The 25,735-nt window shown below is 39.9% G+C and overlaps 1 protein-coding gene across 4 annotated transcripts in view; it reads right to left on the bottom strand.

The window, feature by feature from the left end:
* Positions 1-1,872: 1,872 nt before the first annotated feature.
* ALG5 (ALG5 dolichyl-phosphate beta-glucosyltransferase) overlaps positions 1,873-25,735 on the bottom strand; it is a 27,843-nt gene continuing 3,980 nt past the window's right edge. For 3 of the 4 annotated variants that reach the window (XM_062615032.1, XM_062615029.1, XM_062615030.1), the window contains exons 5-10: positions 21,244-21,336; positions 19,568-19,681; positions 18,217-18,276; positions 15,199-15,350; positions 4,340-4,425; positions 1,873-3,154 (exon numbers count right to left, since the gene is read on the bottom strand). In XM_062615032.1, coding sequence (XP_062471016.1) covers positions 3,042-3,154; positions 4,340-4,425; positions 15,199-15,350; positions 18,217-18,276; positions 19,568-19,681; positions 21,244-21,336 — 618 coding nt within the window. In that variant the 3' untranslated portion in view covers positions 1,873-3,041. The remainder of the gene's footprint in view (positions 3,155-4,339; positions 4,426-15,198; positions 15,351-18,216; positions 18,277-19,567; positions 19,682-21,243; positions 21,337-25,735) is intronic. The other variant, XM_062615031.1, reaches the window with a different exon arrangement.

The raw sequence follows: 25,735 nt of genomic DNA, 5'->3' as shown, positions 1-25,735 counted from the left end.
GGTGGTTAGCGGTTGTGTTGGCTTCCCTTGTTATTTCCCTTATCATTATTATTACTGGTTGTAGCAGTAGTGGTTTGTGTTACACGGTTTTGTTGTTACTGGACTGTTCTTATCTCAACCTGTGGGAGTTACATTCTTTCGATTCTCCTCCCCATCCCTATAGGAGCAGGAGAAAGAAGCAGGGGAGTGAGCAAATGTTTGAGTGGTTCCGAGTTACTGGCTGGGCTTAAACCATGACACCATTAGAGCATGTGCTTGATGTTGTATGATTTGAGCCTCTGAACCTTGTGTTTTCATGATCAGCAAATACTAGGAGTATGCCACCCAGAAGACTTCTGGTCACTATGCGAAGGCAAGAAGGCAAAGCCAACTATCCTTTTCAGCTAAAATGCCTCCTTTGCTGCCTCTGCTTCAGAGCAAGCTTTAAGTAGTTAGTTCAAGAAGTGCAGGTAACTGTTAAAGACCTGAGATCATTCCATGCGAAGAAAAGCAGTTCTCAGAAAAGCAATCGATAATGTTTCAACCCCAGAACACACTATGGCAGACCTGGAACTCAAATTTTTTAAACTTTGATCTTCAGAAAGATTGGGACAGTGCCATATCTGCATCACTGAACTGCCAAATATCCCTTTGAAGTGATTCGCAGAAGGGCTTGGCAATTCTTTCACCACTTTAGATGTGGCCTTAAGCAATAAAGGAACTGAATCTGTACCTCTAATATCCTTTCTGAATGCGTTGACCATTTGGGCAAGAAGGAAAAGAACGATATGCCTGTCTAACTTTATCTGGTAATGGAGAATACACAGCCTCTCTTTAATTCTTTGTCTCATTTATACTCTATCCAAACTTTTATTTTCTAAACAGAAGGCCAATCTAGTTGCCTTTGCCGGACAACTCAATTGTTTCCTGAATCAGCCCCATGCACTGAAAATATGTCTTTTAAGAAATGTAATCCTTACACACAAAAGTATCTCCTCTCATAGCACGTAAACACAATGTGGGAATAAATCAGAAAGGCTACTTTTGTTTCCTACCTGGCTTTGTAATTCTGAAAAGTGACCTTTCATTGAAACTTCGTTTGTTTGTATTGCCTTCCACATCTTTGTGAAAGATTCCATTGCTCCTTCGTGCAGTTCAGAATTGGAGCCTGCAGATGTACTGCAAGTTTCAGTGACCAGGGCAGAAGAACAACTGATACTGGTAGCCAGCTGTTCTCTTTATGGACTGGCACAGAAAGAAGATGAGAGATTTGCCAAAGGATTTTGTAGAGGTCAAATAATGGCTGAGAAACTCTGAAAAAGGGGTCCAACATTCCAGCCCAGACTCTAAATGTTACTGTACCCTGAGTCCCAACTTGTTTTAGACAATTTCTGTCCTAAACCTGTTCTTGTGGATTACTTGGCTTAGTGAGGCCTTTCAGCTTCCCCTTCCCCTGGAAGCAACATTTCCTTTTTTCCACCCTTAACTGATCTGTCTCATTCCCCATTCCCTTGCTCCAGTCTTTGCTGAGTCCATTGCTGTTCCACACCCATTCCTCATGCAGTCTCAGTACTTCCCATTTTCCTTTTCACTCTCTGGCTTCCAATCTCAGCCCCAGATGAATTTCATTTTCTGTTTCTCCCCATTTCCCTCTATCCCAGTTTATTCCTTTTGTTTTTTCATCCCTGTTCTGCTTGTACTGAATGAATGTGTCAGACTACACTTTGCCAGGTGTCCCACAAGCTGCTTATCCCTGCTCTCAAAATATTTTTGGGCAGGTCAACAACTAGCGCCAACAAATAGTTTAGATGTAGCAAGCCTGCTTTGAAAGGCAGCTGAGATGGGATGTGAACTAGGCAAGAGAATAAAGACTGCAATATCAAACTGGAGGTGCTTCTTGATAATTTATTCCAATACTTCAATGCGTAGAAAACTGAGGTAACCTTAACAGGAGCAAAACTCAATATTGCAGAAGGAATAAGAAAAATCACCAATGAAATCATATGTGAAAGTACAGCCATATGCCACTCGTTCTTTAAATCTGTACAGATTTGTACGTTTCCGAAAGACAGATTGGCTTAGATTGTTGGCAGTCCACAACTGTTTTGAAAGCACTGTTGAACCCTGTCATACACTTGTTACAGAAGTAACAGGGTATGATATTATGAGGAAAGGCTCAAGACCCCTTCCTCCCTCTCTGATCTCATTTGAAGTGTGGAAATATCAGACTGGCACCGGTAATGCACAGGCCCCCAGTGTACATTGGGTCTCAATTTTTATGTTCTGAATTATCTTTCCATACCCTTTGCACTACAGATTTGTAGATGCCAAGGACTCCCAGCCTTGAACATACCATATTACTTAGTACATATGAGCAAAACATATTTATAGAAGACAACATTTTAACATAAAAAGTACTTTCTCTTGGATCTTCCACAGTCTGGAGATGATCCACAGTTTGATTTCAGACAAACTATTTCAGCTTCAGACAAAAACATCTGGAATGTCAATAGACTACTGAAAGTTCTTAGAATAGCCTTATGAACATTACTGTCGTAACTCAGTAAAACCCATTAATATTTCCCGTAACACTGAATCTAAACATGCATCAGTGTGAACCATGATTGATAATTCCAAGTTGCAATATGGCCCTATATTTCCAGCTACTCTAGAAACAAATGGTTGTGGTCATTCACAACACAATATTGCATCAGGTAGAACAGACTGCCTCCTTTTAATATATGTAAGGAAATTCCAAATGTATGATGAGACAAAAGAAGATATATTTATTTGAGTGAACTTATAAGACATGTTAAAGCTACTATTTAATATTATAAAAACCTGATTAACAGATAAGAAAATATTTTTGGGAATGCTTTCTCTTTTCAAAACATGGTACAAATCTCCTGCTGACAACCTTATAAAACACATACGTGCTGCAAAAATGAAACATACAACAGGAGTAATGAAGAATTACCTCAGCTTTCATCACCACTTCACTTGATTGAAACTGTTCTCATGTTCCATTAAGTATAATAATATATTTGGAAAATGTAAATAACCTAATTACATTTTCTTGTTTCAAGCTGCCAGGCACCAGTCATATATCGCAGTCGTATAAAAAGGAGATCCCTGCCCATCTGCAGCCAGCTCCAAAAGGGAACTAACTTAGAACCTGTGATTAATGAAGAAGAAAATCAGAAGGACGTTGTTAGAAAAAATGAGCATTGGCAAGAGACACATTTAAGTAGTCATGAACCTCTGCATTCTCAGCACATTTGGCCCCACAACCTAGACTTTAACATTAATAAAAATTTCTATTGCAAAAGTTATTGCTTTGTACTAATTACATTATACCATAAATGGGAGATTCTAGTTTGCAAGCAGCACATTAATTCTGTGTATGTCACAAGATGCATAGTTTTCTCTATGACAAAGTTTTGTTCAAGTATATAGGAATGCGAACATCGATAATTAAGGATTTCTTAGCAACACTGGAGAAGAGGACCACCATCAGTAATATGAATGTGCCAGTCTTCAGGCAAGGTAAGGAACCCACACTATGAAACCAAGCCCTCCTCCATCTCTGCTAGTCTTCGTGTTAGGTGCAATATACATGTGGAACTGCATTGAAAGAAAGCATTTATTTTCTAGTAAAGTCAGCTGAGGATATTCTCTACTTGCACTCTCCATCACCACTGCAGTTCATTATACTTTCTGTTGTTCAGTGGTTGTGTTGAGAAGATATTCAGATTAAAAAAAAAAAAAAGAAAAAAGAAAAAAAAAGGCAAAAAATAAGGACTGCCTTTGATGGAAGGGAGGAAGTGAGAAGAAGCAAAGCAGTATCTCTTAAACTGGCTTTGCCTGTGAAGAAATATCTATGGAAGTATACCTTCCAGTAACCCAGTAACAGAGACCTCCCTACAGGTCTGAAAGAACAACACATCTTCAGAAGAGGAGGCCTTAACAGGTGGGCTGAGGATTTTGGAACTCCATAGTAAAATGGAGTTGAATCACAGAACAGCGATGGTCAGACTTCCTGCACAGTGTTTTACAATTGCAGTATTTTTCTTAACACATTATAGGAAGGGGGCACGCCAAAGTAGTGCTTTATAGTATCAGTATAACTACCTACTTTTGTCTCCAGTGGGACTGAAAAGTTTCTCTCTCTTGCTACCCCTTCAGCTACACTTCCTGTACTGTGTCACGGCAAAAGGCTGGCAAGGACATGAAATTCAAAATTTGTATGGAAAGGCAGCTGAGAGTTATCGGAACTGGGTAAAATATGGGAAGACCCTTGGATATTTTATTCTGGATTGACACATAAGGAATCTTACAAGAATATAAATAATTTCCCTACCTTCAATTTCAGTCCAGTTGACAGCAACTTCTGCTATAGGTATTCCCAAGCGCTGAGCTATATAAAGAAGTTCCACATCAAATGCCCTGAAGAACACAAAATAGCAAATACAGTCACACTTATTTCCAGACGAAAGATGGTGGCACTGTTAATTAAATACCCAGCCTGATTTAAGGAGGTTGGTGTTCAGTTACGAAGCTGATACCAATGCTCTCCAGGTCAGATGCACATGAAAGGGAAATTAATTTCCCTGAGTGAATGGCTCAGAACATAGCCAGCATACAGACAACACCGCCTCCTTTTCCCAAAGGTACAGGTCATGCTGTGCTCAGACCACTGCTCACTCTTCATTCTGCCACAATCATGATTTAAACATTTCCAAAGACAAAACAGCCAAATGTGCTCTGTCAATCTACATCTCTAGTAGCTTCATCAAAGGGGACAACTACCTGCTGTGGTTTTACACTGATCTGATGGATTCTCCCTGTACTTTCTAAGTCAAGAATAAAGGCAGCAGCACAGATGTGAGAAATTATTTATGTTACTTTGCATAACAGAACATGAACAACAGTTGTTCTTCACCTGGTGACTACTTAATGTACAAGACAGAAACCCTCAAGACCTGCCTTGGCACAGTTGTTTGCAGGCTGTGCAGCAAAATGAATTGGGAAAATGGTCCTACTTTAAGTCAGCTGCCCCTCCCTGCCCAGTTTGTCTAAAATAACACTTTAATCCTCTCACTTCTCTGCACAGAGAATTGTCTGTATGGTTCATTCTTGCAACTGCACACTCAAGTGGGGTTTCTGGATCTGAGACACTGAGGCTTTTGATATTACAATCACAGAACAGTTTAGATTGGAAGTGACCTTAAAGATCACCCAGTTCCAACCCCCCTGAGACAGGCAGGGACACCTGCCACTAGACCAGGTTGCTCCAAGCCCTGTCCAACCTGGCCTTGAACACTGCCAGGGATGGAGCAGTCACAGCTTCTCTGGGCAACTTGTGCCAGTGCCTCATCACCCTCATAGTGAATTATTTCTTCCTAATAGCTAATCTAAATCTCCCCTTTTCCAGTTTAAAGCCATTCCCCCTCATCCTATCACTATCTCCTCTTATAAAAATTCCCTTCCAGATTTCCTGTAGGCTCCCTTTAGGTATTGATTGGAAGGCTGCTATAAGGTGTCCCCTCAGCCTCCTCCAGGCTGAACAACCCCAAGTCTCTCAGCTTGTCTTCATAGGAGAGGTGCTCCAGCCCTCTGATTATCTCCGTGGCCTCCTCTGAACTTGCTCCAACAGGTCCATGGTCCTTCTTATATTGAGTGTTCCAGAGCTGAACACAGGTGGGGTCTCCCGAGAGCAGAGTAAAGGGGCAGGATCACTTCCCTTGACCTGCTGGTCACGCTCCTTTTGATGCAGCCCAGAAGACAGTTGGCTTTCTGGGCTGCAAGCACCCAATACTTGGTCATGTTGAATTTCTTGTCCACCAACACCCAAGTCCTTCTCCCCAGGGCTGCTCTTAATCACTTCGCTGCCCAGCCTGTATTTGCACAAGGGATTGCCCTGACCCAGGTGCAGGACCTTGCACTTGGCCTTGTTGAACTTCATGAGGTTTACCTCCCAGGTGTCTCCAGGTCCCTCTGGATAGCATCCTTTCCCTCAGCATGTCGACCACATCACACAGCTTGGTGTTGCTGGCAAACTTGCTGAGGGTGCATTCAATCCCGCTTTCCATGTCACCAGCAATGTTGAACAGGATTGGTCCCAACACCAACCCCTGAGGAACACCACTCTTCACTGATCTCCACTTGGACATTGAGCAATTGACAGCAACTCTTTGACTGTGACCATCCAGACAATTCTTTATCCGTTGAATAGTCTCTTCAGTTTAGAGAAAGGGTTGTTGAGTGGGACAGTGTCAAATGCTTTGCACAAGTCCAGGTAGCTGATGTCAGTCACTCTTTGCTTATCCACCAGTGCTGTGACTCCATCTTAGAAGGCCAGCAAACTTGTCAGCCACAATTTGCTCTTAGTGAAGCCATGTTGGCTGTCACCAATCACCTCCTTAGTTTTGCATGTGCCTTAGAACTCAAATATGATGGAAAATGGTTTGGCAACTACATATGCCAGTTACTGCTGATGTATCTTGTCAAGTCCCACAGACTTGTGCACCTTCAGGCTCCTTAGATGTTCTCAAACCCAATCTTCTCTTACAGTGAGAAGCACTTCATTCTCCCAGTCCCTTCCTTTGCGATCTGTGACTCTACCAGTGTGGCTGGAGCACTTACCAAGACTGAGGTAAAAAAGTCACTCCTCCCAGGCTATTCATCCTTGCTTCTTCTTCCTTTTAATGCTGGAGTTTGTCCAGGAGCTTCTTGTTCATCCATGCAGACCTCCCAGCTTATTTGCCTGGCTTCCCCTTTGTTGGGATGCATCACTCCTGAGCTTGGAGGAGGTGATCCTTGAATATTAACCATCTTTCTTGGGTCCCTCTTCCTTCTAGGGCTCTACCAAGTAGATCCCTGAAGAGGCCAAAGTCTGCTCTCCTGAAGTCCAGGGTAGTGAGCTTGCTGTGCACCTTCTGTGCTGCTCTAAGGATCTTGAACTCCATCATTTCATGGCCAGTGCAGCCAAGGCTGCCCTTGTGTCACTAGAAAAGTTACATTAGAAAAGTGTTTTGGCAACTACAGCTTGTAATGCCCATACAGAAATCAGCATACGAAACTACCAGTACCTAGTACTGACAAGGGTGAATGCAAACCACAATTATAAAGATTCTGGTGATTTGGGTTAAATTTCTTAAGATTTATTGATTCCTGAGTTTCTCCCCTACCTCCCCTTGTTGTCTTCAAATGCCAGTAGGGGTCTTCTTGTTCCTTAAATGACATCTAGTAACAGGAATTTAAGCGAAACAGCTCCACATCCTCTTCCCCAACCCCTCCCAATAAAAAGTTTTTTTAAAAAATCCTATTCTGTATTGGAAAAAGCTGTCAATGGCCATCCACATAAGATTATTCAGAGGTTTTTTTCCTAGGGAAGCAAACCTTGAAATTTAAGAAATTGGAAACATTTTAATGTAGCTGTTGGTAAGGTTTCCAGTTTGAAGTAAACGGAACAGACGTTCCAAACCAGCTTACACAGGTCTTGAAAATACAGCCACAAAGCAGCCAAGTACAGTTCAACACTAGTCCACATTTTCTCTCAATAATATCATAAGTTTAGAATCTGCTTAAATTCTTATTGCAAAGTCCAAGGCAATTTTCTTTTAAAATCAATAATAATTAAAAAAAATAATAATCTTTTGCCACTGGAGAAAGTGTATGCAATAAATAACAACATATTTGTTCATGCTTCAATGGCTGCTTGAATTGAAGTCGTTGGTAATACCATTTAACTCTACACAAAGGGCAGAAAGGGACAAACAGGTGTTCAAGTGCAGGCAAAAAGACATACTTCAGCAGGTTGCTAGCCAAGTTCAGATGTTATTTCCCTCTACTTCTAGCCTCCTTTTAAGCAGTGCAGTGCATTTCTGCAAATAATTAATGAATGCAACAACAGAAGTCCACTCTGAAATACGCACTTAGGACACATACATGTAGGTTCCCATTGAAGTATAGACTGCAGCATGCTGGCTTGCAAGTGAAATCATTACCGAACATGCATCAACCTGAACTCGCCCTGTGCATTTATGTCACAGGACAGCACTGACATACCTCAGTGTTCTTTCTGCAAAGACAGCAGAAACAGAGGTTATCTACAGAGACTACAGTTGCTGTGGATAGAGAACCACTTTGTAAACCTCTTTTTGATTGGGACATAGGCGTTTTAATTGTCACAAAAAAGTTACAGGAAGAAATGTGTTGTTGGTGGTTTTTTTACCTCAGCGAACTGAATCTGCTCCAAGCAGCCTTGCCATTTCATGATTTTCTTTAAATGAGGGTTGAATACTGTTTTATTAATTATGCCATGGTCTCTTCTACTGAAGTTGTATTATTTATTTTTTTGCTGACATTTTACATTTGTAAGCCAAAACTCCTATGTATTCGCCTCTGAATGTTTGAGTCTTGTGAATTAAGACTAAATCTAATTTTGTAATATTTTCTACTTAACTGACTAAAAATCTTAATTGTCTGATGAATTATACTGTACAAGCTGCTCTAAAAAATATTACTACAGAAAGTATTAGGCCAGTGAGCTAATAGCTATTTGCAACAATTCCTATGGACAACAAATTACTCGAATGTCAGCATATGCATCATAGCACAACAGCATTAAATAATCTGGTGAACTCCAGTGCTCAAAGTAAAAGATTAAAGACACAGGAATTAATCAGGTTGAACACTAATACTGTTACATGTGGTTGTCTTTTGTGTAACAATGAACATATCCTGAAATTAAAAAACCCCTACTCAAAACTGAATGGAGAATGGCTTCTGTAGTATACTGCTGGGACATCTTGCTGCTTCCCCTGTTTCCCACCACTTTTTACTACACCTCATACACATCCTAGAGTAGTTAATCAGGGAATATAGAGTGCAGTGTACTCAATACACTGATGGTATTACACCCATACTGCAGATCACCAGATCCAGCTGGTACAGAAGAACCGTACAGACATTTCTATAGCCAGGATTTAAGCGTGGGTATGTAATCTGGAGCCTACCCTAGAGGAGATCAAAGTAACACCAGTGGATGAGTTGGTGAGTGTAGTACATGTGTTTTGACATGAAGCCATTTGTGGCTAGTTAACATGTGACAGAACTGCTCTCAGAAATAGCAGAGAATTATTCACATCACCTACTTCACCTGATCCTGCTGCTAAGAGAGAAAGTAGGTGCCTCTAAGGAGGGAGGAGACAGCTTAGGATACCCAAGTTTGGCTCCAGCCTAAATGACATTCAGGCTCTAATCTAAGTATCCAAAGTTAGACAGTCAAACAAACATGGTGTGACAGCTTCCCCAACTTCTAATACTGGCTCCATTATATGTTAATTAACACAAACATGAAGTGTAAAATACAGAAAATCTTCTCCATCTGTTTGTGTATGTGCTGAGGAGTGCTTCTGGTTAACTTACAATTTAAGATGATGCTGGCTAAAATTCAGTTGAACACCAAATTGGCAGGTGTTTAACTGAATTTAAACCTTTTAAACCGAATATTAAAATGCTTCAACTTATAAAATATACAACCTGCAAATTTATTCTGTATTTTAAAATTACAGTAAAACAGTTGTGTTTTTTTTTTTAAACACCAATTTTAAGTGTTTCAAATTTCAAAATCAGGCTTTCAGTTATACTGTTTTAACTGGAATAGAGAACTTTTCTGAACCCAAAATAAGTTGTTCCAGCAAATTCTCAATGGGAAGAGAAAACTTTCAATAGTCAAAGAGGTCCAACAATGAAATAGGATGTCAAGTGGGTTAGTCAAGTGCTGTAGCTGTAACTGGGGCTTTTGAAAGTCCACGTATATCTGCCAGAAGCAGAAGTTTTTACAAGACAAAACAGACATAGTTATAACAGCAAAATATTCTTGTGTTGATTAGACTTCATAAACAATTCTACTTGCCATGCACAAACCCAGGAAAAACAATTAATTCCACTGCCTGTGTTAGTCTAAAATGCCAAAGAACTGGAAAAGAAATCCCTCTAGCAATTTTAATGCTTAATTTTCTGTAATTTTTATATAGACACTACATTTAGATATTAGCAACAAACATTATTTTATATTGAGCTTTTGAATTTTAAATGTGAAACAGCATGGCTTGTTCAGTGCACATGGCAATTTTTATAGTCAAAAGTAATAGCAACGATTTGATCTAATGAGTGATCTGCTGAGTTGCACAGTATCATTATAAATTGCCACTTCACAAAAGTACGTCAATCAAACCAGGACTAGAACTATGCTTTGAATCCGCCATCATCCTATCAATATCCCGGGTAGGAGAGTAAGTGCTGCTATGTCCAGCTCTCCTATGTAAGGAAGGACATTTTCTGGCTGAAAGAAAATTTATGATTTTTTTGTTTGTTTTGGCAGAAGAAATCAATGAAAAAAATTAGGACAGGAAAATTCTGCCAGTGAGAACATTTAATTCTCCACTTTTGCTCCTGTGCATTAAAATTTAACATAAACAGTTACATTTCTCAGGTCATACTCCATATTCATGCACAGCCAGCTCTCCAAAGACCCGTTAAAAAGACTAATGCAGTCACAAAAAATCTAGTTTAGGATATAAGCATTACTTCTTTGTATCAAATACATAAGTAGCTTGCAATATCTATTAATTTTCAAATGCTTTATAAACTTTATTAGATTAACAAAACATTATAGGAAATCCCTCTCTCTTTAAAAAGTGTGACATAACCCTGATCATCATAATGATGAAACAGTGGTTTTCTGCAGTATTTCAGTTTGCTTTTAAGATTTCCTAAATATAAGCATCTATAAATAAAACTCAGAACAGCAAGAAGAAAACTTTGGTTTATTTTCCAGCATTTTTAACATTAAAGAGGTGATACTCGTTAGAGGAGCCATCCAGTACCTAAAAGGTGTCTGCAAAAAATCTGGAGAGGGACTTTTTACAAGGCCACGTAGAGCTAGAACAAGGGAGAATGGCTTTAAACTGAAAAAGGGTAATTTAGATTAGCTATTAGGAAGAAATTCTTTACTGTGAGTGATGAGACACTGAGACTGCTCCTCAGACTTGCTCTTTGACTGAAGTATGTTATCAGCCTGCTTAGAGATGTACAAATAAAAATATAATTTCTTGAATTTGTATTGATTTGCCTTTTGGAGCAGTAGCAGCAATATCCAGCACTTAAGGCAGTCTCCTATTGTCCAATGCTAGTTCAGCACTGGTGCTCTCCTGTATACCTAGGTATTCCTGGATTCCTTTATCCAAAGGGAAGAATTCTCTGGGCTACAGAAACAACGGGTGCTGCCTAAACAACTCAGAAACTGAGCTGCCTTTGATACAGAATTACTTCAGTAGTTTTTTTTTTCTAACTCAGTACCTCCAGGATTTACTGAATAGTTTATCCTTCTGACACAGCTGAGGTACCAGCAATGCAGCACATTTTTTCCTACATATTGCTTCGCTATGAGTTAAATTTACCCTGCTGAACTTCAGTCATTTACAGTGGATACACCTTCTGTACAAATTATCTACAGTATCTTTACAGCCAAGGGCAGGAAATGGGCATTTGTTGGCTGCAATTCATCTGGTGTATTTTAGAAGCCTGTATTAGGATGAAATTAATTGTACTCTAAAATTGTCCCTTCTATTGGTCTAAGACAGGAGATTAGATGACAAGTAGATGCTCTTCAGGTGTGATAAAGCAAATCCTGTCTATTGTGTATGCATATTCATATCCTAACTGAGCAGTAAGCTTAACAGTTCAGGGAAAGAATTATTAGGTAGCCAATTTTATAGTCATTTTATATCACATCATGCAAAAATATGTTGCATATTAACTGGCTCAAATATTTATTATGTCCTCACATAAGAATTCACTTTCTACTGTAGCACCTCAAAAAATCTGAGTCTGACAGAACCTGAGCAGACAGGACAGACAAGGCTTCTGCAAAAACTAAATCGTGTTCATTCTCTTCAACAGCTCACCACACATTCTGCTTCAGCTCCAGGGGAGCCCTCCACAGACTCAGTGACTAGGGTGATGGCTCTCAGATGGCTTTTATTCTATTAAATGCTGCTTGTTTGTCGAATATTCTCCATCACTCTCCTTCAGTATTACTAGAATGTCTAAGCAGTGACCATACTGAACTGAACTCTTTCAATACCTAACAGAGCTGCACTTCACTAATGGGATTCTAAGATTCCGAAAGAATCAAGTAATTTCTTCAGATGTCAAACAGCCCTAATGCAGAGGCAGTAATAAACCCAGACTTCCGAGCATCCAGTCCAGTATCAAGATGGTGGTTCCTCTGCTGTTGGTCTCAGTATCAGTGAGTTGTACTGTGACCCATTAGGGAGTCCCCATTGCTCCAGGTTAGCAGAAATATAATACTGACTACTATTTCTTCCCCTTACATCTTCATGCTCATACAGAACCTCGACAGCACAATGCCTAACCAGTTTTTATTTTCGTTTTTACATGTTATGCAATTGTAAGATATCAGGGCCCACTTTTGCTTAAAATAAGAAGCTTTCAGTATTGGGCTGTTTCAGATTCTTACATTATTACATACACAGGAATCCAATGTATGGTTCTATGGGATGAATATTTGATATCCCTTTGTAACTTCCAACTGCAGTTATCCCAACTGTGAGTCCAACACAGACATTTCAATCACTATTACCTTTTCCTTTGAAATACCCACTTTCCCCACACACTTTCACCTCCCCATCTCCCATTTTGTTTCCAGATCTTATAAATATTAACTGGAAAGGAACAGTACTCTGTTTCGTGCACTGACACTTTGTTATCTTCCAGTTACACATGATAAATGGCTGGTTGCGAAGCTAACAAGTAACTTTGAATCCTTATTGTAGTTTTCTCTTTTAGCAGCGTCAATAATCGCAGTTTCTCTCCTCCATGGAGGTTTCAGTTTCCATGAAACTTGCCAAAGGTTTTGATCTCAAAATGTCTACTATTCCTTTGGATTTGGGTTAAATTAGCCAATAAGTATGAAAATGAAGGCAGGGAAGCACAGAGACTGTTGAAGGACAGATGAGGATAAAACCAGACAATATATTGCCCACTTTGGCAAAAAATGAAACCAACTTCAAACCAAACCAAACCAAACTACTGTTGTTTTAGGCAAATTTGTGACTTGGAAGTATCTGAAGAGCTGTTCATTGGAAGCACTTGAGTTATTCTTCTTTTGACCAACAAAACATTCTTCATCACTAACCAGTGAATTTCAGATAAAAAAGAAAACACTCAGGGGGTTAGTTTATGGATTACAGTAAATAAAAGATCAAGAATAGAAGGCTCATTTTATAGCAGCACATATAAGAGCAATGAATTAAGACACCAAGACATGCTCATAATGTTTCACACCTGCAATGTAATTACTATAAGCTAGCAATATCCTTTTTCATTGGCTTTATTCCTGGATAATGGGGTACAGCACTATTATTTTTACTCTTTCATTCTTTTAGAGAATCCAAGTGACAGAGGAAAGCTTGTGAAGATTTTTTTAATAAAACCCCTGAATATTTTACATAATATGTCTGACAATTAAGTGCAATTATATTCAAAAATCTTCAGTTTACAACAGAGGAAGATTGAAGGCTGCATTTTTACAGATTAAACTGATTACCCTCATTCATTTCTTTCAGTATTTCTTCTTGAAGCACTTAATTTATAAAGCCAAGTTAAACAGGACAATTTTGAGATGTGCAGTTCTGGGCCTCACATACATGTTTAACCACGTACTCAGAAACCCCCTGTATATGAATTTTACAGAATTTTACAGATCAAGTTTGGACAAATCATACATCTGGCTCAGCTATAGTTTCTTTTAGGGCAATAAGCAAACCACCCAGCAGGAAAGTGTTTTTCTAAAAGTTGACTGCTCACAGTTCCAGATTCAGTTCAACAGAAGCTCTACATTCAGCATCAGATTCATGTGTCCAAACACTACCTTTGCAGTCCCATTCTGAAGGAGCAATATAACTCAACTGTCACTGCCAAAGCTCAGCCTAAAACTGGATGTATCGGAATTGACTAGGACTATAGGATTACACACATTTTTGTATGAGAACTTTGTTGAGTCATTCTGTTCTCTGTCAGCAAACAGTAGTCCATGAGAGGTTTTCTTGGATGAAGACAATAGTTTGAAAAGATTTAATTAAGCTTAATTAAGCCAGTCTTTCTATAAACAGTTGTGGTGTAGGAAATTTAATTATGGTATTTGTGTGGAAACAGCGTTTCAGTCCCATAAAAGTAGTCACAACTGCATCACTCTCTAAAGGGAACTGTTCTATCTAAATTACAATGAAAGAGAGCTCTAAAGTAATTCAAAGACCATACATCATTTTCTACTGTCTTTTATTAATGAGCTCTATCAAGAATCCTCTCATGAAATATTCTAGTAATAAAAGCTGCAAAACAGTAGACATTTCCTTTCACTTTGAGCCTTCAGTAATTAGAAACTTCTTATCAGATATGGGTTTTAGGTACCTTGTTTTGGTTAAGCAGTACTGAATTGTAATGCATAAAACCAGGCTAATAAAGTTTTGAACTTTTTGTATCATAATAAAAGCTTCTCTCCATTTTTTACTCTGCTTGCATGGCTCGCATCTGAAAAAGGAGAGAGGACTCTCAGAAAGAGAGTGGATTACAACATAATCAAAAAATTGCGTGATTGGAGTTTCTTTTAGAGGTGATGAGAGAAGAGTTACACTGTTTTTAACCCCCTCTCCTAACTAATTATCAGTTGCTCTGATAAAGCAAAACCAAAATGCCCATTTAGTATTACGTAGCTCTTTCTATACCACATACCAAAGAAAAAAGAACTTGCAAGGAGTCAACTGTTGCCACCCAAAAGCACACCAATGTAGTCTTCTTTCAGCTTACACTGGATGCTATTTTAAAGTCAACTTAGTAAGCCCATCTGCTCCCTTTCTCCTTATCACAATAAGAAGAAAGAATAAAACTAAATACCCAACTGCTTCCTAAAGTGTCTCTTAATGACAAAACAGAATTCCTAGCAATTACCAGGATATTTTTTAACATAACAAGAAATCTAAATTGATGTGCAAGTACTATAACTGGTTAAACTGAGCAGCTAGGATTTATACATAGACATCACATGCTTCCTAGTAGCTTCAATACTAAAATTACTTTTTCAAAAATATGGTAAATTAGGAAGAAACAACAGAAAAAGGAAGAATTTACCAGCGTTCTATATGAAGTGTTGAGAAAGTCCGTAAAGCAGCTTCTCTGGTCAGAAGTTTAAATCCACACTGCGTGTCCCTGATCTTTTTGACACAGAGAAACCATACAAGGAAGTGGAACCCATACATTAGAATAGTTCGAAAGTAAGAGCGCTGTGGACAAAAAGTGAGAAGTTAGATGGTTGCATTTAGGTGATGAGTGCGGTATTTGTGCAAGACTGGCTTACAGGACAATAACTCTGTTTTGTGATAGCTTTCAAAGTTTGTAAATGGTTTTTGTTTTGCACTGGGGTGAAACCAGAATTTTTCAATTGTTACAATGAAACAAAATTTCAGCTGAAAAGGAAAGACTTGATAGTCAAGTGCATGGTTAGTACTCTGACTTAGGGTATGAAAAGTCCAAGCTCTTTTTTGTTGCTTTCCCTAATTCAGTGCAGCTTTCTGTTCTGCATAATGCCTTACCAAGTGGAGCAGGAACCTGCAGATGGATTTCAATTACTTAGTGGGGCAGCCATGGTATCTTCTGCATGATTCTCTGGGAATTGCGCCAGTGAGAGTGAAAGAGGTGGGGGAATGGCACGCTACATTCTCTACTCCACTGGACACTTACAAGCTATTTTTCCTCCTCTGTCTAGTCCTTTTCCTAAAAATCGGTTGAACAGGTCCAACAAATTCAGAAGTTACCAGGACAAATGGACAATGGAGAACAAGCCAGCAGGACTGCACAAAGACTGCTACTCCTAAGAATATACACTAGAAAGGTTCCAGCTCCTACTTTGACACAAAAGTAATAATAAACTCAGGTTTCATAATACTAAAAAACCAGCAAATGGGACCATCTCTTCTTGTTTGCCACCCACTTCTTTTGTTCAAGACTGAATGATCTCCAGAGTTTGCACACATTGTGTTAAGGCACTTTAGGGAATGCAGTAAGAATGAACTTTTTTGGGCAGTATACAATGGCCCAAGTAAATAACAGGACTGAAGTAACAGCTGCTGTGCAAAACCGTTTATATTTCCAGCAATGTTACACAGTCACCTCTTTTGTTTTTTTGCTTTCACAAATATATTTTATATTCCTGGTATATGTTCTCCCAGTCTACTCTTCGGTTATACTTTTGTTTCTGACATAATAGTCATAACTTGTGCCTCTCAAAAGACATTCTAGCCCTAGGTTTATGATGGGTCTGGTGTGGATTCTTTGGCTCTTTTGATGAAGGTGAACCAGGTTGTGACCAAGAACACAAGGCTACCAGACCCAAAAGTGAAGCTCTAAGAGGTTGCATGACTGTCAGCCAGTTAAACTGCACTTACTCCACAAAGAAATGTTCCTGGATTATGTTTATCACTCCCATGACTTTATGCATATCATACTATGGGTTTGTTAAAGTACATTACCACCTCCACAGGCAGAACACAATTCTTGATCTCAAGAATGAATTTAAGGTTTAAATTCTTATCTTAAAAAAATCCCATGCAGCTGCTTATCACAACTTCATTCTACTGTTTCAGATGCCACTAAACCCAGACAGAAATCACAACTTCTCAAAGATTGTTCTGCAAATTTTTTTATACCTACTACACTACACAACAGTCTCTTCTCAATGTAGTAAAGGCAGTGTTTCCTTTTCAGTTGAGGGACAGATGGCTGATGAAATGAAATGAGCTACAATTGGCGATTCCTTTATCAGAAAGTCAGAAATGTGGGAAGCAACAGGAAGCAAAGGATGGACACATCCTAAAATTTGTCTTTTGCATTAAAAGATAAAGTCCTGTTCCAATTCCTCTCCCTCATGTATCAAGACCTTTAAACATGAAAAGACACATAAATGCACTAAAGAAAGTTTACCTATATTCAGTACCTGACCACAAAATGAAGCATTTTTTTCTGGGCTCAAATTCATCACATACATGATCATCCTGAGTAGCAATATTTCCAGGATACACTGCCTACACAGGTAACAAGTAACTGCAAATGGTATATTCTGTGCTATAAGCAGGCAAGTACCATGTCAAAGATTTACCCTAATTTCTAATAATGATGAAAGTTTTGGATTTTTTTTGTTTTGTTTGGACACTAACATACCCACAGCAGTGTTTACAAGAACTCTTTCCAGTGAACCACTCCAATATTACCTGATAAACCAGAAGAAAGAAATTAAAGGTCTACAAGGGGCTGAACATTACCAGTGTAACTTCTTTGGAACTTTTGGAACTATTTTAGTAGTTGTGCACCTATTTTAGAATAATTTCAAGTATTAAACATCAGTATAAACAAAGCATACTCTTGAGAACATTCAACATGATTAACACATCCAATGATGTTGAAAAAATGAGTCCAGCAATGCGTCAGCTGCAATACAAGTTCCATGCCTGTGCTTTGTCAACTACTGTCAGCCAAGACATCAGAAAACCAGATGCAAGATAAGACTGTGAGCCTATACACCACTGTTTATTCCACAAGAGTCACACAGAGAACAGTGCTGTCTGTATGTTCAAAATTCAAAAATTTTACTATGAGTAATATGGAAAAAATACAGCACTTGCCCATGAATTGAGAGACTCTTCAAACAGTTTGTTGCTAATTATCCCTTACTCATTTGAAACAGGTTTCAAGATCTGCAGGTCAAGCTCTTACACTGGAAGGGGATCAATAAAAATGAACTCATCAATTGCATTCCACTCTAGCCCCAGTACTTGTTACCAGCTACCAATTCTGTCAGCAATTAGAAGCTCTGTTTGTAAGGTGTTCTGAACTAGGAAAATTCAATCCATAAATTGAAGCACTAACCCAAAGCAGTTCAAAGTGCCTAGAAATCCAGGCACATATACAGGCATACACATCCTATGTATATGATGGAGCACATGCTACATGATGAAAAAACTTATGAAAAGCTTTTCCTATTTTTTAGCTTCCATGCTTTTACAACTATTGATTATTTAATTGTAAAATATGCAGGACAGCATCAAACAATGGAAGTATTTGAGTATTCGTACACAGCAGGAAACGGAAACAAACCTTTGCTACTGAGTCCTTCTCCAGGTGAGCTCTAGAACCACAGGAAATAGCCATTTCATTCTGCACACAAATACAAATTAAATAGTTATTATTTAAACTAACATTTTCTGAATCAGTGGAATCTTGTGTTGAGAACTGTATAATAAAAAACTTCAAAGCAGTATACTTTTCTGCCTCCTGTAGCTGCACTTTTTCTACTGCTAGTTTCTGAGGCTAAAATCGGTCTTTTCTACAATTAAACAGATCATCTAAAATTTATTACATTTTGCATATGCTGGATAGAGATTGCTGCAATTTATTCAGGTCTGGTTTAGCTTACATTGTTCCTCTGAGGTATGCATACTTTGAATGTGTTAAAAATCACAGATAAGCATTTAGCATTCCTAGGCACTTAGTGTTATAATATGCTTTCCCTAAATATTGCACTGTAGCATGGACAATAAACTACTTGGTGCACTGATATACCTTCACACACTAAAATGCCACGGTATCAGCCAAGAACACCATCTGAAATTAATCAAAAGATGTAATCATAATGAAAGGTTTAATATTATTCTCATGCTACTGCTTCTTACATGAAATATCTTCAATCTGGTATACTTGAGAGTGCGGGACTGATGCTGCAGAAGCAGCGACTGCTGCTGCCGCTTTGACAGCAGACAGCATCAGCTAAACACCGCCGCCCGGTGGCTGCCGCACTTCTGGTCCTGCACTCGCAGAGCACGCAGCATCCCTCGCAGTTCCTGCTGGAAGGGGGCACACTGCTTCCAGCACCTCGAGAAACTAGCTACAAGTACCTCACTCATCTGCATTTAAGCAGAAAATAAACCTCCTCTCTTTCAAGTCAAGCACCCAAAGGAGAATGACGATGCAGGGAGGAGCTCTTGTTCTACAGGTTTTTGAATTTTGGTTTACAATAAAAGTTCTTCCAAATACCGTCATTAAACTAACAACTCTGAGAACCTCTTAAAGCAGGGTGAAATTAAGATGCATCCTTAAAGGTATATAAGATGACATCAAATAAAAGGAAAGTACAAAACAGTTAAAAAAGGAAAAATTGATTTTTAACTGAATAGGCAACATACGGTATTTACACAGAGTAGAACAACTTCAAAGGCAGAATGGTCAATCGAACATTATGTACTGCATTGAAATAGGCACAGTGTATACAAAAGAGGTAAGAATTCTGGCAAAGCCACCTTCTGACAGCCTATTCTTGCAGCTTGGCTTACACCTTGGTTTCTAGACTTACATCTATCTCTTCAACCAGATCTCAAAAAACTGAAGAGAATTAGAAAAATCAATCTGAACGCATGTGCATTAAAATGAAACCATGAGAATTTATACTCACAGGCCATGGCTGAAGATTTTTTAGACCTTCTTCTACTTTTTCAATATCTGCAAATTTTGTAGCTCCATCTGCATCAACCATAAGAATATTTTCCCCCCGAGAACTAAAGACACCCTGCAGTCAAAATAATCAATAAATATCAACACCTTTGAAATCAGTATTTATCTTAAGCTAGCTAAAAGACACTCCCAAAAACCTAATGAAGTAATTAGAACAGTGGTATCTCGAAAATTCGACACGTTAATATTGACAACAACTTAACAATTTATATTGTAGTAAGGACTGCACACTGAGTAGTCTGCCACAGCCACAGCCAATGCATGAACGAGAAAGGTTAACAATTCCTTCTTCAGAAAAACTTTCAAACTAAAAGCTTTATAAACCAAAATCCCAAGAGATAACAAGTTGCTAGAGTCAGCTACACAGGGGAGCACAAAACAGCAGTGATAGGCAGCTGCCACTGCCTTTGATAGTGTTACTTTGTCATTTGGAAAGGAGGATGCAGTGATATTTTTTTCGTAACACTGTTTCAAGAGCATTCAAGAGATAATCTTAAATTAGTTGTGAGTAGTAAGTCTTAAGTCACAGACTCACTGCAAAGCATTTGTGATGCACAGGTCTCAGCTTGTTTTGCCATGTTATTGGTCAGACATCTTTGCCAATTTTTGAAGATGTCCAGACAGGAAAACAATCAGCAGTGGGTTTGACAAAAGTACTGCTGGAACCAAGCATGTGTGACTTTAGAAGAACCTGTCAAGGAAGCAGTAGTATATACATCCACCTCACACTTTGTAGTGCAAAAAGGTATCACACAGAGAATCTTTCTCCTTCTCTTGGAATAACTGTAATTACATCCCTTACAAAAGCTCCATACATTTGAATTTAATGTTCTCTCCATTTGCTATAGTTACTTGTGTTTAATAAAAAAATAATTTAAATTGACTTATTAAAGACAGAGCTTAAAATATAGTCACTGATAACCCATAAATGACACAACAATTTTTCATAAAAATAAGATGTCATTCATCTTAGGAAAAAAATGTTCCTTCTAAATGTGTAACAGCTATTTTATTTTTAGAACATGATGATTTTATGATAAAATGTATGCGAAAATTAGTATGTGAAAACATAAATGGTACTGGTTTTACTATCAAATGCAGGTGATACCAGTGGGCTCCAATGAACACAAACTTTGCTGCATGTGATTGTTTGTTTGTTAGCCATTTTTAAAACCACAGGCATGATGTGGAAATCAATGTTTACAAATATAGCTGTATTTTTTCTACTAAAGCTTTACTTTAATATGTAAAAGGTTCCTTGTTTGGCTGGTCACTTTTTTTAAAGGCAAGCCTATTTCTAAGTGGAACTAGCAGGAGTGTAAAATTCAAATCTATCTTTTTTTTTTTTATTTTTCTGCTTTTGAACTGTCATGCTAAAAAAAAAAAAAAAATAAAAAAATCCCTGTTATTGATCTTCCTGTCAAGAAACTACCTTTTCCAAGCTCTAAAATGAGGTTATTTTAAAAAGAGCTTTTGCCTTCATTTACAGAACCCATACTCAGTTTTCTGATAATAACTTTGTTAATGCATGGAGTTCAAAACGTCTATCAGCACAGCTGCTGCATATTTGGGCACAGGTAGTTCAGACAACGAGAAGGAGATGAAAGCATCAATTACCATCCTAACTGCTCCTCCTTTCCCTCGATTTTTTACCAAAGTAAGCACTCGCACTTTGTCGCTTCCATATTTCTTGCAGTACTTCATTGCAACCTGATAAGACAAACAAAAACCAACATAAAACAAAAACAGAAATCAAGATAGAAGTTTACATTTGCTCACCCTTTTTAAAAAAAAATATCACAGAGCTATAACCATTTCAGGCAAATATATTGCCAGTGTTTCATAGAATCACAGAATAGTTAGGGTTGGAAAGGACCTTAAGATTGTCTAGTTCCAACCCCCCTGCCGTGGGCAGGGACACCTTACGCTAAATCATATCACCCAAGGCCTCGTCCAACCTGGTCTTTGCTGGAGTCTGTTTGGGAAAATAAAAACCAGTTCAGAGTCAATGCAAGAGGAGGGAAGAAAATAATCATGTTCAGTAAGAACAGGGTATCACCCCAAGTAATTCTAAACCCCATTCACCCAAGTCCAAAAACCTCAATACTAATATAGTTTATATCATACTATTACAGACCTTTTACGTCAACACCAATAGTTAATAAAAGAAAAATAATTTTCTACCACTACCTGTTTTTCACTTGTCTTGCTGCTATTTGTGGTTTTAAACAAAAATTAAGTGACCTAAAATCCCATTCACACTGCAGGAATGCGTACATTTTGTTCCATATTGTGGAGAAGACAAAGCATAAGTTTTCTTCTATTATTTTCTAAAGGTTATCTCAAGCCCTTGTAAGTCCAGAAGCCTATGGCCATAGTGTTCCCAGTTAATTCAGAAAGAATGCAAAGCAGGCAAAAAATAGATATATATATAAGCAATCACTAGTGGACAAGCTTAAGGAAAGTAAAAGAGAAAGCAGTGTTCATTTCAGCAGCTAACTAAAACATCTTCTAAGCAGTAGCAAAAAAAACCCTCAAGTTGGCCAGCCTTTTTTTCCAGTGACGTACATCAAACTAACACAAGAATGCAGAACTGTTTCAAAAACCCTACCAGTGACATAGAATCATAGAATCATAGAATAGTTAGGGTTGGAAAGGACCTTAAGATCATCTAGTTCCAACCCCCCTGCCATGGGCAGGGACACCTTATGCTAAATCGTAACACCCAAGGCCTTGTCCAACCTGGTCTTGAACACTGCCAGGGATGGAGCATTCACAACTTCCCTGGGCAACCCATTCCAGTGCCTCACCACTCTAACAGGAAAGAATTTCCTCCTTAAATCCAATCTAAACTTACCCTGTTTAAGTTTTAACCTGTTACCCCTTGTCCTGTCACTACAGTCTCTAATGAAGAGTCCCTCTCCAGCATCCCTATAGGCCCACTTCAGATACTGGAAGGCTGCTATGAGGTCTCCACTCAGCCTTCTCTTCTCCAGGCTGAACAGCCCCAACTTCCTCAGCCTGTCTTCATACGGGAGGTGCTCCAGTCCCCTGATCATCCTCATGGCCCTTCTCTGGACTTGTTCCAACAGTTCCATGTCCTTTCCATATTGAGGACACCAGAATTGCACACAATACTCCAGGTGAGGTCTCATGAGAGCAGAGTAGAGGGGCAGGATCACCTCCTTCGACCTGCTGGTCATGCTCCTTTTGATGCAGCCCAGGATATGGTTGGCTTTCTGGGCTGCAAGCTCACACTGCTGGCCCATGTTCATTTTGTCATTGACCAACACCCCCAAGTCCTTCTCCTCAGGGCTGCTCTGAATCTCTTTTCTGCCCAACCTGTAGCTGTGCCTGGGATTGCTCCGACCCAGGTGTAGGACCTTGCACTTGGCATGGTTAAACTTCAGGAGGTTGGCATCAGCCCACCTCACAAGCATGTCGAGGTCCCTCTGGATGGCATTCCTTCCCTCCAGGATATCAACCGAACCACACAGCTTGGTGTCATCAGCAAACTTGCTGAGGGCGCACTCAATCCCACTGTCTATGTCAGCGATGAAGATGTTGAACAAGACCAGTCCCAACAGTGATCCCTGAAGGACACCACTCGTTACTGGTCTCCAGCTGGACACTGAGCCATTGACCACAACTCTTTGCGTGCAGCCATCCAGCCAGTTCTTTATCCACTGAGTGGTCCATCCATCAAATTGATGTCTCTGCAATTTAGAGACAAGGATGTTGTGTGGGACAGTGTCGAATGCTTTACAGAAGTCCAGGTAGATGACATCAACTGCTCTACCCCTGTCCATCAGTTCTGTAGCCCCATCATAAAAGGCCACCAAATTGGTCAGGCAGGATTTCCCCTTAGTGAAGCCATACTGGCTGTCACCATGCACCTTGTTGATTTTCATGTGCCTCAGCATGCCTTCCAGGAGAATCTGCTCCAAGATTTTGCCAGGCACAGAGGTGAGACTGACTGGTATGTAATTCCCTGGGTCATCCATTTTCCCCTTCTTGAAAATGGGGGTTATATTTCCCTTTTTCCAGTCATCGGGAACTTCACCTGACTGCCATGATTTCTCAAATATGATGGCCAGCGGCTTTGCAACTTCATTTGCCAGCTCCTTCAGGACCCACAGATGGATCTCATCAGGACCCATGGACTTGTGCATGTTCAGATTTTTAAGATGGTCTCGAACCAGATCCTCTCCTACAGTGGGCACAAGGTCTTCATTCTCACAGTCCCTGCATCTGCCTTCCAAGACTTGGGTGCTGTGGTCAGAGCTTTTGCCAGTGAAGACCGAGGCAAAGAAGTCATTCAGAACCTCAGCCTTCTCCAAATCCTGTGTAGCCAGTTCTCCTGAGAGCTTCCTGAGGGGGCCTACATTCTCCCTAGTCTTTTATTTGCTATGTACTTGTACAATCCCTTCCTGTTATCTTTAATACCTCTAGCTAACATTAATTCTAACTGGGCCTTAGCTTTCCTAACCTGGTCCCTAGCTTCCCGGAAAACATCCCTGTACTCTTCCTATGCCACCTGTCCTTGTTTCCACTTATTATAAGCCTTTTTTTTCATTTGAATTTTCCTCAGGAGCTCCTTATCCATCCAAGGAGGTCTCCTGGCCCTCCTGCTGCACTTCCTTCTACTTGGGATGCAACACCCCTGAGCTTGTAGCAGGTGATCCTTGAATATCAACCAACAGCCTTGGGCCCCTCTGCCCTCTAGGGCTGTATCCCATGGAACCTTCCTAAGGTTCCTGAAGAGGCCAAAGTCTGCTCTTTTGAAGTCCAGGGCAGTGAGCTTGCTGCACGCTCTTCTCACTGTCCTGAGGATCTCAAATTCGAGCATCTCGTGATCGCTGCATCAAAGGCTGCCCTGGAGAGTCACATTTTCAACCAGCCCTTCCCTGTTGGTGAGCACGAGGTCAAGCATGGCACCTCTCCTTGTCGGCTCCTCTATTACTTGCAGAAGGAAGTTGTCTTCCACACAATCGAGGAACCTCCTGGATTGCTTGTGCTGGGCCATACCGTCCTTCCAACAGATGTCAGGGTGGTTGAAGTCACTCATGAGAACAAGGGCCTGTGAGCGTGAGGCTTTTCCTATCTGTCTATGGAGTGCTTCATCCGCAGGTTCTCCTTGATCAGGCGGTCTGTAACAGATCCCCACAGTAATGTCTCCCATAGCTATATTCCCTTTAACCCTGACCTACAAACTCTCTGTTAACTGCTCACCTGTCCCCAGACAGTTCCATACTCTCCAGCCTATCCCTAACATAAAGGGCAACTCTGCCTCCCCGCATGCCAGGCCTCTTTCCTAAAGAGCCTGTAACCTGCCATTCCAACACTCCAGTCATAGGAGCCATCCCACCATGTTTCTGTGATGCCTGTTATATCATACCCCTGTAGACGTGCACACATGTCTAATTCCTCTTGTTTGTTCCCCATGCTACAGGCATTTGTATAGAGGCATCTGAGCCGAGCTCCAAATGAAGCCGGCTCATTGGCTGGAGTTGCTGGGACATCTCTACATTGCTCCGAGCATTTGTTATAGGTTCTGGCAACTCATGGGTGTGTTGGAATGGAATGATGCCCCCCTCCCCCAACACATCTAGTTTAAAGCCTTCTTGACCAGTCTGGCAAGCCTCCTACCAAAACTGCTTTTTCCCTTCTTTATCAGACCAGCTCCACCAGCCCCCACTAGACCTGGCCTACAAACTTGGATCCCGTGTTCAAGACACCCAAACCCCTGACTATGACACCACCCTTCTAACCATTTATTAATCTGGCCAATCCTCCTAGCTTTTTTTAGGTCCTCCCCTGTATCCTGGAGAATTGATAAAAAGACTATCTGAGCTCCAGAGCCCCTAACCACATCCCCCAGGGCTCTGTAGTCCTTCTTTATGTTCCCCAGGCTACTGCTATCTATATCCCTAGTACCCACATGTATCACCAGAAGTGGGTAATAGTCCGTGGGACTTACTAGAGCAGGCAGCCTCTCTGCCACATCCCTGATCCATGCCCCTGGTAGGCAACACATGGGGATTTTTAAATGAACAATGCCACAAAGCGTATGGGAAAGAGCAACACAACGTTCCAGCTGCTCTATCAC

This window comes from Pezoporus occidentalis, unplaced genomic scaffold (genome assembly GCF_034315485.1).
Source record: "Pezoporus occidentalis ecotype Australia unplaced genomic scaffold, CSIRO_AGI_Poc_V1 ctg18, whole genome shotgun sequence".
Taxonomy (NCBI): domain Eukaryota; kingdom Metazoa; phylum Chordata; class Aves; order Psittaciformes; family Psittacidae; genus Pezoporus; species Pezoporus occidentalis.
Note: the sequence above shows the minus strand (reverse complement) of the source record. Positions and strands in the feature narration are given on the sequence as shown.